Source organism: Mauremys mutica, chromosome 6, assembly GCF_020497125.1.
Source record: "Mauremys mutica isolate MM-2020 ecotype Southern chromosome 6, ASM2049712v1, whole genome shotgun sequence".
Classification (NCBI taxonomy): Eukaryota; Metazoa; Chordata; order Testudines; family Geoemydidae; genus Mauremys; species Mauremys mutica.
In genome coordinates this window covers 50792465-50807572 of record NC_059077.1, presented here as the reverse complement: position 1 = coordinate 50807572, position 15108 = coordinate 50792465, and the positions used below count along the sequence as shown (strand labels likewise).

Below are 15108 nucleotides of genomic sequence, written 5' to 3'. Positions count from 1 at the left end.
CCTACGATTCTATGATTTGAAACAGTTAGAGCTGGAGCCAAATTTATGTTCAAGTTAATGGCAGTAATCCTAGGTACCTGAAGAAGAGCTCTGTGTAAAAAGCTTGTCTCTCTCACCAACAGAACTTGGTCCAATAAAAGATATTAGAGTACCTCACTCACCTTGTCTCACTAACAATACCAGGATAACTCATGCCCTTGATCCCTTCAGATATGTAGCTGATATGTGAACACTCCAGCTATGTGTAATTTTAAACATTTGTCAGGTCTGTCATGGATCTATATGCAGAACCCCAAACTCTAGAATGATATATGGATTTGTGATGCTACAAAATAAATGTTGTCCCGTTAACCAGTAAAGTGCATAGAAACACTACAATGTGAAATATACAATGGGGAAAAAACTAGGGATGCACCTCTGTAACTGAGAGCACAATCTGGCCCAACTGACATGTCATGCCTGTACAAATTTTATAGTGAAAGGTACTAATGTCATACGTGTTATGAGTCACTGAAGTATAAGTACTCTGAATGAAACTCTCACCACACCCAGACAGTCATTTAGGCAGATTGTGTGGTAAAGCAGTGTTTGCTGGGCAATCAAACATCTCCTTAGATTCAACTGTATTGCAAAGCAACTGCACAACAGAAGAGTTGAACGCTCAAGCTCCTCTTTTGATGTGATCCTAGGTGTGAGCAGCTTTGTCTAGCAGGTTTCCCTAGTATAGCCTTCAGGTTGAAGCAGGAACATGGAACAAAAAGAACAATAGTACTTTTGGCACCTTAGAGACTAACAAATTTATTTAAGCATAAGCTTTCATGGGCTACAGCCCACTTCATCGGATGCATAGAATGGAACACACAGTAGAAGATATTTGTACATACAGAGAACATGAAAAGGTGGAAGTACCCATGCCAACTGTAAGAGGCTAATTAGTTAAGAGAAGCTATTATGACCAGGGGAGAAAAACTTTTGAAGTGATAATCAAGATGGCCCATTTCAGATCATTGACACGAAGGTGTGAGGATACTTTAACATGGGGAAATAGTATCAGAGGGGTAGCCATGTTAGTCTGGTTCTGTAGAAGCAGCAAAGAATCCTGTGGCACCTTATAGACTAACAGACGTTTTGCAGCATGAGCTTTCGTGGGTGAATACCCACTTCTTCGGATGCAAGTTTTGCATCCGAAGAAGTGGGTATTCACCCACGAAAGCTCATGCTGCAAAACGTCTGTTAGTCTATAAGGTGCCACAGGATTCTTTGCTGCTTCATGGGGAAATAGATTCAATTAGCGTAATGACCAAGCCATTCTCAGTCTCTGTTCAAACCTAAGTTAATTGTATTGAAGGCCCGAGAGAACTGATGAAAAGGCAGCGGTGTTTTAATTGAGAGTTTTTTGCAAGAGGGTTGCCTGTGTGCAGTTTGGGACCATCTCTGGTCAAAGAATCAGGACAGATGTAATTGTTAGAAATAAACAAATTACACTAAGGCCTGGTCTACACTACGCGTTTAAACCGGTTTTAGGAGCATTAAACCGATTTAACGCCACACCCGTCCACACTAAGAGGCCCTTTATATTGGTATAAAGGGCTCTTTAAACCGGTTTCTGTACTTCTCCCTAACGAGAGGAGTAGCGCTAATATCGGTGTTACCATATCGGATTAGGGTTAGTGTGGCCGCAGATCGACGGTATTGGCCTCCGGGCGGTATCCCACAGTGCACCACTGACCGCTCTGGACAGCAATCTGAACTCGGATGCAGTGGCCAGATAGACAGGAAAAGCCCCGCGAACTTTTGAATATTTCCTGTTTGCCCGGCGTGGAGCTCCGATCAGCACGTGTGGTGATGCAGTTAAAAATCAAAATAAAGAAAGAGCTCCCGCATGGACCATGCGGACGTGAGCGCTGTAAGGGCAGGCAAATCTGTTCTATCAGCGCTCCGTTACAGAAGACAAATTAAAAAACATTTTTAAAAAATCTCCAGACAGACGCCATAGCAGGGACTCAGCGCACTGCTGCGTGACAAGCGTAACGGAAAGCCAAGGAATCAAATGGACGCTCATGGACTGGAGGACTCAAGCTATCCCACAGTTCCTGCAGTCTCTCTGAAAAGCATTTGCATTCTTGGCTGAGCTCCAAATGCTTCTAGGGTCAAACACAGTGTCCGCGGTGGGTCAGGGCATAGCTCGGCAATTTACGCACCCCCCCACCCACCCCCAGAAGTGGAAGGGAAAACAATCCTCTCTTGACTCTTTTACATGTCACCCTATCTTTACTGAATGCTGCAGATAGACGCGATGCTGCAGCACTCAACACCAACATCCTTGCTCCCCCCTGCCATGGGTGGCTGATGGTGCAAAACGACTGGTACCCGTCCTCATCATCAGCCTATTGGCACATGGGGCAGTGCAAAAGGGCTGGTAACCATGCTGACTAGCATCCGTCAGGTCGATCAAGGGCGCCTGGCCCTAATTTTTCCTGGTAGATGGTACAGTATGGCTGATAACCATCGTCATCATAGAAACAGGGAGCTGAGCTCCGTCAGCCCCCACCCATCATGTGTAAAAAAAAAGATTCAATTGCCCCTGGACTAGCAGAGGGATGCTGGGCTCCTCTCCTCCACACTCCTTACTGTCCTGTCTGGACTATCATAGCAGGTGGACGCTGCCTTCCACTCATTTCTCACTAACAAGTCACTGTGTCTTATTCCTGCATTCTTTATTACTTCATCACACAAGTGGGGGGACAATGCTACGGTAGCCCAGGAAGGCTGGGGGAAGAACGGAATCAACAGGTGGGGTTGTTGCAGGAGCATCTCCTGTGAATAGCATACAGCTCATAATTTCTGCAGGATCTGACACAGAGCAGCTGTGCTCTCTGATACAGTGGTTCTCTGGTACACTTGCCCATATTCTAGGCAGGACTGATTCTATTTTTAGATACCAAAAAGGAGGGATTGACTCAGGGAGTCATTCCCAATTTTGGCTTTTGCGCCCCTGGCTGATCTTAGCCAGGGGCACTTATGACAGCAGCAAATGGTGCAAAAGGACTGGTAACCATGATCATCTTATAACCAATTTATAGTATGGTAGATGGTACAGTATGGCTGGTAACCATCTCTGCTATCATGCAAAAGCAAAAGCATGCTGCTGTGTAGCGCTGCTGAATCGCCTCTGTCAGCAGCATCTAGTACACATACGGTGACAGTCACAAAAGGCAAAACAGGCTCCATGATTGCCATGCTATGGCATCTGCCAGGGCAATCCAGGGAAAAAAGGCGCGAAATGCTTGTCTGCCGTTGCTTTCCCAGAGGAAGGAGTGACTGACGACATTTACCCAGAACCACCTGCGACAATGATTTTTGCCCCATCAGGCACTGGGATCTCAACCCAGAAATTCCAAGGGGTGGGGTAGGCTGTGGGAACTATGGGATAGCTACGGAATAGCTACCCACAGTGCAACGCTCCAGAAATCGACGCTAGCCTCGGACCGTGGACGCACACCACCGATTTAATGTGTTTAGTGTGGCCGCGCGCACTCGATTTTATACAATCTGTTTTGCTAAACCGGTTTATGTAAATTCGGAATAATCCCGTAGTGTAGACGTACCCTAAGAAAATATCTTTACACAGTGTAACTGATTTCTGCTTCAACAGGGAACTGACCTGTTTTGCTCTGAAATCTACCTACCTAACAAAAGAGGCAACAGAAGAGTGCATCTGGTCAGTTTCCAGAGATGGATTCTAAAGTTCTCTGTTTATGTGCATAGCCTCAACATATGAAATAGCCTGCGTTATGTATTTTGAGTAGACAGGCACAGTCTCTGCTCAAATGCATTCATACTACCAACAGAATGTTGGAACAGTTAAACATGTCCAAAGCACTTGTGTTCAAATAGTCAAAATGAGTGGTTTCACCTGAAAAGTGAAAGGTTTCAGCAATGTGTATCACTTATAAGCATACTTATGCTAAAAACATGTGTAGATGTGTCACATGTCATGAATGCAATGTATTTAATGTGCTTACTGAAACAAACAATTCACAGGAACTCACTCTTATGATTTGAGACATTTTTCATCTAGCTCAGCTCTAAATATGGTAAGATCCAAGACAAGGGAAATCGTATGGATCTGTGCCATTCTGCACATATGCAGAACATGAATGTACTACACTCATATTACTGTCTGTAATGAGGCTGTCTAAAATTCCTTTCTCTATTAAAAATACAATTCCAGCAACTTTTTTTTCTGAACTTCTCATAAATGAAACCACGTGGGTAGAAAATTGAAATTTAGCATGGAAAATGGCCCTTATTGAAAGGAAGCATCTTTAAGCTTTCTGGTAAAACTGGTTTTGATTTGACCAAGTTAATATTCATTGAAAATAGCACTCTGCATATGTATGGTAGATACTGCAAGAGGTTATTTGCTAAACTAGAGAAAAAGGGGTAGCTAAGGAAACAATGAAGCATAGGCATAGAGGGCTAATGGGGCTGTGCAGTGAAAATTTAATGAAAGTGTACATTGGGGCCCAATATTGATTGTGTGGTTTGTAAGGTGGTTGAGGGGGGAAAATGTATGATGATACATTTTATTATTTGAGAAACAGCATGAGCTTCATGTCAATGAAGATTGTCATATTGAAAAGCACACAGGGAGCACAGATAGGATTGTGTGTACAACCTTTAATTTCTCATTTACTGACTTTTGAGTTCTTTACAGTGCAATATATACGTATGTCGTACTCAGATATATAAGTTCCCAACAAAGATTTTGGGGTCAGAACTTCACAGAAAGGTATATCCATCCACTAACTCATGCTAAATATATACAAATACCTGATTAACACACCCATATTGGGTATTTGTTTGTATAAACTTGAAGCTTGTCACTTGTGTCCTGTTTGAGCGCACTGCTATTTATAGAAAAAATCTCTTTAAGGCCCAAAACACATTGGTTTATTAAGAGGTGTCACATTGTGAACTTTGTCTGGTGATCTAATGCAACCATTTTCTGCAGCTCTGTGGTTTAAATTAGAACAGGGGTTCTCAACCTTTTTCTTTCTGAGCCCCTCTCCCCCCAAAAAACGTGCTATAAAAACTCCACAGCCCACCTGTGCCACAATAACTGGTTTTCTGCATATAAAAGCCAGGGCTGGAGTTGAGGGGTAGCAAGCTGGGCAATTGCCCAGGGCCCCCATGCCACAGGAAGCACCATGAAGCCAAGTTGCTCAGGCTTCTGCTTCAACCTCAGGTGGTGGGGCTCAGGGCCCCAGGCTTCAGCCCCATGCACTGGGATTTCAGCTTTTTGGCTGGGTCCCAGCAAGTCTAACACTGGTCCTGCTTGGCAAACCCCCTGAAACCTGTTTGCGGCCCCCCAGCAGGCCCCAGACCACTGAGTTCGGACATGGGTTCTCAACTTGGGGAGGGTCTGACTACACCCCATTTCCTAACTGCCTAAAGGGGACAGGGAATCCTGAAATGTTTTCTGTTGCAAAATGGGTCACAATATAGAGAAGGTTGAGAATTACTGAGCTAGAACTTCCTTTCTGCACTCCCTGTCAAGTTCAACAAAAGTTGAAAGACACCTCTTCCCTGCAGTACCAAACTCTGGAAGCTCCCAAATAAAATTAGCTAACTACTGCCTTTTGAATTTAATAAAATTTATAAGCTACTAGATCAAGCTGTTAGTTCTTATTTACTGACTAAGTCATGCACAGAAAGGGAATTATTTAGACACTAAAACAATTAGATTGTCAATTAGAGGGTTTTTTTTAAATGAATTAAGATGAACTGAGAGACATTCTTAACTGGCAGCTGTTGCTAAAAGAAAAACGGCTACAGTTCTAAAAGTAGGATGAATGAGTTACTCTCTGAGCTAATTGGATTATTTATTTAGGGAACAATTTTGACCTGCACTATGTGCCCACACAAGGAGAGGGCACAGTTGCTGCTTTACTTCCCTACATAGGCTACCTGTTGCAAGGCAGGGTTACATTGCCGGGGAAGAGGGGAACAATCTTCAGCAGCTGCTATTCTCCCCCATGCAGGTGGGCATGGAATGGGTGAGTAGAGGCAGAGAATAGATGAATCTTTCAGTCTACTACTCTTTTCAAACACAGGGGGAAGAAATCTCTGCCAGGTATATGATGATGCAAATTACTTTTCCCAGAAGAAAAGGAGGAACCTCTGAGTCACTGTATGGTCCCTCATTTCCTCCTGGACCAGAACAACTATGCACTGCCCCTTTTTCAGAACTTGTGACAAAGCCACAGTGTAGCCCTTAATTCTGTTGTTGTTTAACGGGACATTTCAAGATTGTAGCATGTGTTTCTGAAACTAGCCAAATCTATATGTGCTTGATTGGATTTGATTGTTAAAATTGCTCTGTTTTGAACACATTTTGCACAATTTGCATTCTTTGCTGAACATATGTTTACTGTCCAAAAATATGTTTCTGATACTAATATCATCCATATGGATCTTTAGAGAATGACTGTCTAATTTACAGTGCATGAAACAAATACTTATTACTTCTTAAAGTGTTTTGCTAATGCTGACACTATGTATTTCCCACAGATGTAAACGAATGTGAAGCTGAACCTTGTAAAAATGGTGGCATTTGTACAGATCTTGTTGCCAACTATTCCTGTGAGTGTCCAGGTGAATTTATGGGAAGGAACTGCCAATACAGTAAGTACTGCAATTTTATTTTACAAATCTACCTGTTTAAATTCTTTACTCAATGTATTACAGAAACAATCATGTAATAGCACCCAGGATTCCACTAAATCATTAATGTATGGATAAATACAATATTAACATAAAATGGGCAGATTATGAAGTTGGCAGACCTTGGGTGCATTATGCAGTACATGGTCTTTCAACCAATTGGGGTGTGGACCTCTTAAATATGAACTGAAGGAGCATCTTTTTTAAAGGGGCTTCAACTTAGTCTCCAATTTTGCAAGCAAAGGGGTCTACAGCTGTTGTCCTACAATAGGCAAAAGGGCAGGGAAATTTGAAAGAGCTGGTAGACATAGCCCATAAAAGATATGTGATACTGGAGAGAATTAATAGGTTAAATTTATTTGGCTATGTTTTGGGAGGCTGAGATGATGCTTATAGAGTTTGCAAACTGCTCTAGAACAGTTACTAACATTGACTCAACAGCTTTAACAGATTTAATAACTCTTGCTTCCTGTTTTCTTGGTTGCTTAACAACCCTAGACTCTCAGCTGTGAAGTGCATCCTAGTGTACAGATTCAGAAAGGCTGAAATTGTGCCAGGAGGACTTAAAAACCATCACAAGATGGTCTCTACCTGTTTAGTGTTGACTGTCATGATAGGAGAGTCTCCACACTTGGGTCATATCTTTTTCAAAGGAAAATGATACAGCTGTTAAAGTTGCTGATACAGTTAAAAATATGCTTCAGCATAGTTAATGCTTAGTAGCAGATAGAATACATTATTTTTTTTCCAGATTCAATTTTTATGTTTTTCCATGGAGTTTGTGGAGGAAAGATTAAGGGCTGCACTGTGTGTGAGAGGTGGCTCACATTAATGGAATCCCACTTCAAGCATCACTTATTAGATTGATAGAGTAGAATGTTTTGATTTTCTTGTATCATTAAGTGTTATATAATGTTGATAGATCATTTTACAGGGTACTTATACTTGATAAATGGAGAAACTGACAGATTCTTTATGAATTCATCAAAGGATCATCTCTATCTTGTGGGGGGTTATCCTTCTGTGACGTTCCCCTCTGGTATTTTCTGGACCGGTGATCTGTGAGGTCACTCCAATCCTCGACTCTGAGAGCCAGCCTTACTCTGCTCCACTGTGAGAACCCCCACTCCCGAGCTGTTCATGCACAGCCTCTAGCATGTAAACTGTTCCCAGTTATGTGAGTGAGCACTTTTGGCCAGCCGCTGCTTGGATTGTGTAACTGAATGACACTAGCCAATATCTCCAGTCCCAGACACAACCCTAGGAACCTCTGTCTTGCAGTGTCTAGTTATGTGCTTATATGAGTCTCTGACACTCTTCAAACCAAACACATGGCTTCAGGTTGAATAAACAAATAAATTTATTAACTACAAAAGATAGATTTTAAGTGATTATAAGTCAGAGCACAAGAAGTCAGATTTGGTCAAATGAAATGAATGCATTTTGCTTTTTAAGCTGATCTTAACACTTTCAATGCCCTTACAAACTTAGATACTTCTCACCACAGCTGGCTGATTGCCCTTCAGCCAGGCTCTCCCCTTTGATCAGCGCTTCAGTCTGTAGATGGAGGTGGAAGAGACAGAGCATGGCAAACATATCTCCCTTTTATTATGTTCTTTCTTCCCTCTTGGCTTTGCCCCCCTCCCTTCAGAGTCAGGTGAGCATTACCTCACTATCGTCCCAAACTGACCAAGGGAAGAAGGGTGACTCACTCAGGAGTCCAACAGACCCTTTGTTGCTGCCTAGGCCAATGTCCTTTGTTCCTGTGAGCCTGGGCTGGGTTTGTCCCATACATGCCCTGATGAGGTGTGAACTGCCCCTCTGCTCCTGGAGAGTTTTGCCTGGGCTTGTTTTACACCATGAAGACATATTTTCAGACTCATAACTATATACATGACATTACAACCTACAACATTACTATCACAACAATGCTCAGTGCATCATGAGCTTTCCAAAGGAACCCGACATAACAAACTTTGCACTGGATACCACACAATCATATTATAAGGATGAACATGGGCATGCAGGGTGTTCCCCCTGAGGTACAGAGCGTCACACTTTCCTATTTCTTGCAGGATACAATAATAAAGAACCATCAAATAAATATTTATGGGATTTCAGGCCATATAAGTGCTAAACAAGTAGACATTATAATTAGATAATAAAGAATGGATTTTTGAAGGGACTGTTGCTTTTTTATTTGTTTTTGGCTGTCCTTGAGGTCCCAATATGTAGAAGTCAATGGCAAAATTTGCATTAACACCAGAAGAGCAGGACTGAAACTTAAGAGATACTCACTTGTGTTCTCTCTTTGAGTGGTCGTGCTGGTTTCAATGGGTCTACTCACATTAGTAAGTGCTTAACAATGTGGCTTGCAAGGAAATATCTTGGGGAATTTAAAAGGGTAATTTTGCTGGGTTAGGAAGAATTATAATAATTTGTATCAATTTATTGAGCACAAACTTTTCAAAAGCCTGCTGAGTCACCTTGATGTAGACTTCCAAAAACACATTCATTATGACTTAAATGTGATTTCTAAAGAATGTGCTGGAATTGGTAGTGACAGAGATATGTAACAAAAAATTGTTATTCCTAGGATGAGAAAAATGCTTACAAATGTGTGTTTCTGTGTGTGTGTGTATGTATGTGAAAGGCTCACAGTCCTGTACTACAAGATTGTGTTATTCTCCTGGGGTAAGGGGAAGAGAAGTGCTGCCAATAATTTATGTAGGAGGCAAAACCCAATGAGGAATATAAACCAAGTGTACCAAGAGAGAATGCAAAAAGAAATTGGAAAGCAATATAGTTGCTAACATCAACATTTATACTATGTATAATTTAAAAGAAAAATAAACATTTAGAATATTTGATCATACTACTGTCTGTAACTACCCATAATGCTTCAGGTTACTTTATGGTAACATAAATGGATGGACAGGTGGCTAAACATCTGTGCTGACTACAGATCATTGAATTATCCTTGTTTTGGGAGCTCACCATATCTTCCCTAAGCACTTAAACACGGTTTTAATAACTTTTAGCATTCGTTTGTGAGCTATAAACATAAACTAGCTTTAGTTCAGTTCATATTAAAACATGGACTCTTAGTAATGTACCAACATTATTATTGTGCACTATAGCAACTCCAAATAGCATCACTGTAGTTAAAGTTGCAAATACCCAATTCTATTATAAAGAGTTTTACTATGTTGTTACATCTAATTATGTAATTACAGGTAGTAATTACACATTCTAATTACATCATTATGCATGTTTACAGTAATTATGTAATTAAATGCTGTTACACTAATTATGTAAATGCATGATTACTGTCTAAAAATTACCTCAGACAGCTTAAAGATTTTTTACCTAGATCATAGACTATCAGAAACATAGAAGACAGAACAGAAAAATACATATTATGTCATCCAGTCCATTTTCCTGTCAATGTTGGGCTGTGCTCTAGAGTGCATTTTCTAGTCTTACATCTAGGTTGTCCCAGATAATGGGGCTTCTGCCATTTCCCTGGGGAGATTATTGATGCTAGGAAGTTATTCCTAAATTTTCTTTTTCCTAATTTTCTTTTACCACTCTTAGTTATAGCTTCTTAAATCATTTATTTCTGTCCTTCATGTTTAACAATTCTTGGATTTGTAGAGACTGTTATTTTATACCCCAGTTCTGCAAACTGCTCAGTATCCATGGAGAGCCCAGTTCACAAATCTCATGAGCTTTTCATGTCAACTGATATGATTGTAGTGGGAGGGACAGGCTAGGCTGGAGATGAGTTAGTGAGGCAATTCCTGCCCTCAGACTCTTTCTTCTGCTACTGTTGGTAGGAGGGAGTAGCAGAGAACTTTTCAGGGCTCAAACCCTACAGCTGGGTTGGGAAGAACAGACCATGCTTGTGCTGTTTTGGTGCAGACGCTGTGGTTGATGTTGAGGAGTTTTATTTGATGTGGTCTGTGAATACTTAGTATGGAGTCAGGAAAAGAGATCAGGCTAGGCTGCAGCCATACTTCTTCATGGCTCCATGGCTTCTTCAAGGCTCTGCTGGACCTACTTCTTATTTAGTATTTTGTTTTCTTTTTTAAAACACTTTATCCCTTAGTGCATCTGGATAGTTTTAAACTCATTCTGCTTTTCTGTCTTATTAGCTGCCTTTATTTTTTCCATCCAAACTTACCCGATTTTGAAGTCCAGATGGTCCTCATTTCTGGAAGGTGTTGGGGAGGAAAGAGAGCAACAGAGTAACATGGAGTGGGAAGGCTCTGAAAGCTTCACAAAGATGTATGATAACTCTGTAGTATGCTTATTTCCCGTTCCTCTCCCCCCCAGGAACCCTCTGTGTGAGCCTATCTATGTGATCTCCCTGGAGTTGGAGCTGTAGATGATTTTAGGGTTGTAGTTAGAGAGCAATCACTGTCTACAGCAGGGGTCAGCAACCTTTCAGAAGTAGTATGCCGAGTCTTCATTTATTCACTCTAATTTAAGGTTTCACGTGCCAGTAATACATTTTAATGTTTGTAGAAGGTCTCTTTCTATAAATCTATAATATATAACTAACCTATTGTTGTATGTAAAGTAGATAAGGTTTTTAAAATGTTTAAGAAGCTTCATTTAAAATTAAATTAAAATGCAGAGCCCCCAGAGCAGTGGCCAGGACTCAGGCAGTGTGAGTGCCACTGAAAATCAGCTCACGTGCCACCTTTGGCATGCGTGCTATAGGTTGCCTACCCCTGGTGTACAGCATATTCTCTAAAGACTCCACTGATATTCTATGGAAATCTATTCAATAGTTAATGCTGCTCAGATTATTATTAACATTATTTCTGTGCCTTTCAAGAAAGAAGTTCTGTACTATTGTATGTGGAGAACCATGCTGCCCGTGCAAATGAAAAGGTTGAGAAGCATCATGGAAAGAGAGCCAGCTCCACACAGGTAGTCCCTAGAATTTAAAGAATTTGCCTGCAAATGCTCCATCTCCACAGGATTCAAAGGCTGAGCCCCTTTCTGTTCTATGAACTTTAAACCTCTACCATTTTGATTGCATCTTACTCACTAGATTTCTTAATTCCTCAGTGTTTGGTTTCCTGACATCTAGTGCCCTCACAGTGCTTCATTCTTTGAACCCATTTCTTGCTTCTATGCTGCATTTTAGTAATTAATGGTCACTAGCTTCATTAAAGCTTTTCTGTTAGTTCAAATTAGGTAATAATTGGAGATATACCAATCTCCTAGAACTGGAAGGGACCTTGAAAGGTCATCTAGTCCAGCCCCTGCCTTCTCTAGGCAGGACCAGTTTTTGCCCCAGATCCCTAAGTGGCCCCCTCAAGGATTGAACTCATAACTCTGGGTTTAGCAGGCCAATGCTCAAACCACTGAGCTATCCCTCCCCCAAATTCTCCATAAGTAAGGAGCAGCTCCAGTTCCTTAGGTTGGAATCTCTTGCTTTCTGGATCACAAAGTTGTCTTATAGGCAATTGAGAATCTCTTTTAATTCATGTTTGGCTGTTTTTGTTACCTAACACACATCCGTATAGCTAAAACCTCCAATGAGCACTTAGTTTGCAGCTTGGAAGTTGGACCACACAGTTTGCCCTTTTTCTCCTTCAGTTGTGATAGTCTGTAGCACGTGCTTCTGATACTTTTTTCTTTTTGCTCTTCATTCTTTGTGTTCTCACCTAATGAATTTCACCAGTGTACTGTTACACTTACTGACTAAAACTATTGCAAATCTCCCACAGCCTTCAGTGGGAGAAGGACAAGCCCCCATCATTGCAAATATTTTCTACATATGCTACCACTCTTTCACTTTCTCATATTTTTCTGTCTGTTGATAGATTACATTCATGTATATTGACATTCCATTTAGGAGAATCATCCCACCCAACTTAGCAGATCTTAACATCCATTATTTAGTGTCAGTTCTGATTCGTGTTGCTTGTTTCCCATGCTTCTTGTGTTTGTGGAGAGAGGTCCAATGTTTAAATGGGAATTTTAGTTTTGCCTTGGACTCAAAAACAAAACAAGATTAAACTCTCAGAATCTGATATTGAAACACAGTCCTCAGTCAGATGCCTCTGGGTACATTTTTACCATGCTGCTTTTGAACACTACAGAAATATCTCACTTTTGAAAATTCATTCCTCGGTACCTTAAAGTGATTAGGCAGTAAAGGATAGAATTTTACTGAGACACCTGATAGAGACTCATTGTAAATTATTCAGACAGGCCCCAGGACCTGATCACACATTTTACACATTTAATTAGCTCTTTGCTACATGAGAGCCACTCATTTAATAATATCACTGAGGCACAACCTAACAGGGTAGTAGCTTTCAAGTTGTGTAAATACCCGTATTTTCCGGCGTATAAGACGACTTTTGAAACTAAAAAACAACCCCCAAAAATCGGGGGTCGTCTTATACGCCGGGTATAAACAGGCTTCGGCTGAGCCAATCCTGGGAGGCGTCTCTCTGGTGTATGCCATTAATGCATACAAAGCCTGCTCGGATTGGCAAAGGTTGTAATAGCCTGCCTCTCTGACTCAGTCAATCCGAGCAGGCTTAATAGATGACACCGCTCCCCTGAACGCTCCGCCCTCCTTCTCCTCCCCTTCCCCGGCTTCCCGCGAATCAAATGTTCACGGGAAGCCTGAAAAAAGGAGTGGGCAGGTAAGCCGGGCGTGTGGGGGAGGGGGCGGGACGGCTTACCTGCGGCGCCGGTCCCGGTGTCGGCCCGGGGAGCCGGGCCCCGCGGCTGCGGCTGCAGCTCCGGCTCCGGTGTCGGCCGGTCCCGGGGAGTCGGGCCCCGCGGCTGCGGCGCCGGTCCCGGTGTCGGCCCGGGGAGCCAGCCCCGCGGCTGCGGCGCCGGTCCCGGTGTCGACCCGGGGAGCCGGGCCCGCGGCTGCGGCGCCGGTCCCGGTGTCGGCCCGGGGAGCCGGCCCCGCGGCTGCGGCGCCGGTCCCGGTGTCAGCCCGGGGAGCCGGGCCCCGCGGCTGCGGCGCCGGCTCCGGTGTCGGCCGGGCCCGGGGAGTCGGGCCCCGCGGCTGCGGCTCCGACCCTGGCCCCCGGCAGGGGTAAGAGGCCAGGGCCAGGGCTGGGACTGGGGCGGGGGAGGAGGGGTTGGATCGGGCAGAGGTTCTGGGGGGGCAGACAGGGGATGGGGATGGGGAAGGGGGGGTTGGGTAGGCGCCGCGTGGGAATTCCTGGGGTCTGTTGGGATGGTGGTGGATGGAGTCGGGGCAGTCAGGGGACAGGGAGCGGGGCAAGTTTGGCAGGGGGTGGGGTCCTGGGGGGGAGTTAGGGTTGGAGGTCTTGGGAAGGAGTGGTCAGGGGACAAGGAGCAGGGCAGGGGGGGTTATGGGTTGTGGTTTCTGAGGGGGGGGCAGGACGTGGGTGGGGGGTGTACTCACTGGACGGTTCCCTACCGGGTCTTCGGTGGTGGGTCCTTCAGCCTCGGAAGGGGGGGTAGTCTTATACGGCGAGTATAGGCCAAAACCTATGTTTTAAGTGGAAAATTAGGGGGTCGTCTTATACGCCCAGTCGTCTTATACGCCGGAAAATACGGTACTCCTATTATGAAGTAAATTCCATTTTCAAGCATCTATAACTTGGTTATCAAATTTCATTTCAGATTGAAGTTTCTCAGAAGGAGAGGAGATTCTCTCTAACTATATTTTCCAACCCAACTCCTGGCCTGATCCTCCATACCCACTGATCTCGTGCTTTGTGGAGCCCCTTTAATTCACTTTTACACTGTTGGAGGAAACACGTATTTGGGTAGCAATTGCCTCTCAACCTGAATTCTGGTATATCCTAGTCTACTTACTGAACTGGAGGAACAACATGGCCCTGAATTTGCTAAGTCACTTTTCTATACCCTTACTGACATTAGATTATATATGCCATCCTCTGTCTATGTAGTAAGAACTTTCATGTGGATGTTTACTATGTGGTTTGTTCTATGCCAATGTAAGTTTAAGGTATTTTCTAAACCCAAAAGAGCCATTACAGTATCCAGAGTTATTTTTAAAATTGCCTCAATATGCACTTTAACAGCTTTGTCTAGTCTCATTCTTTATGTTCTTACAGAAACAAAATATAAATTGCAAGTAAAGACTTGGTAATATAAAAAGCAATAAGCCAGAATACAGCTATAGGTTACACAACTGTAAGAATAGCCACACTGGGTCAGACCAGTGGTCCATCTAGCCCAGTATCCTATCTTCTGACTGTGGCCTGTGCCAAATACTTCAGAAAGAATTAACAGAACAGGGCAATTTCAAGTGATCCATCCCTTGTCATCCAGACCCAGCATCTGACAGTTCGAGGTATAGGGACCACCATCACCACCTGACCATCTTGGCTAATAACT

The 15108-nt window shown here is 43.1% G+C and overlaps 1 protein-coding gene across 1 annotated transcript in view; it reads left to right on the top strand.

Moving 5' to 3' along the window:
- Positions 1–15108, top strand: part of EDIL3 (EGF like repeats and discoidin domains 3) — a 427756-nt gene that overhangs the window by 235177 nt on the left and 177471 nt on the right. Inside the window, exon 5 of the mRNA XM_045022223.1 lies at positions 6577–6690. Coding sequence (XP_044878158.1) covers positions 6577–6690 — 114 coding nt within the window. The remainder of the gene's footprint in view (positions 1–6576; positions 6691–15108) is intronic.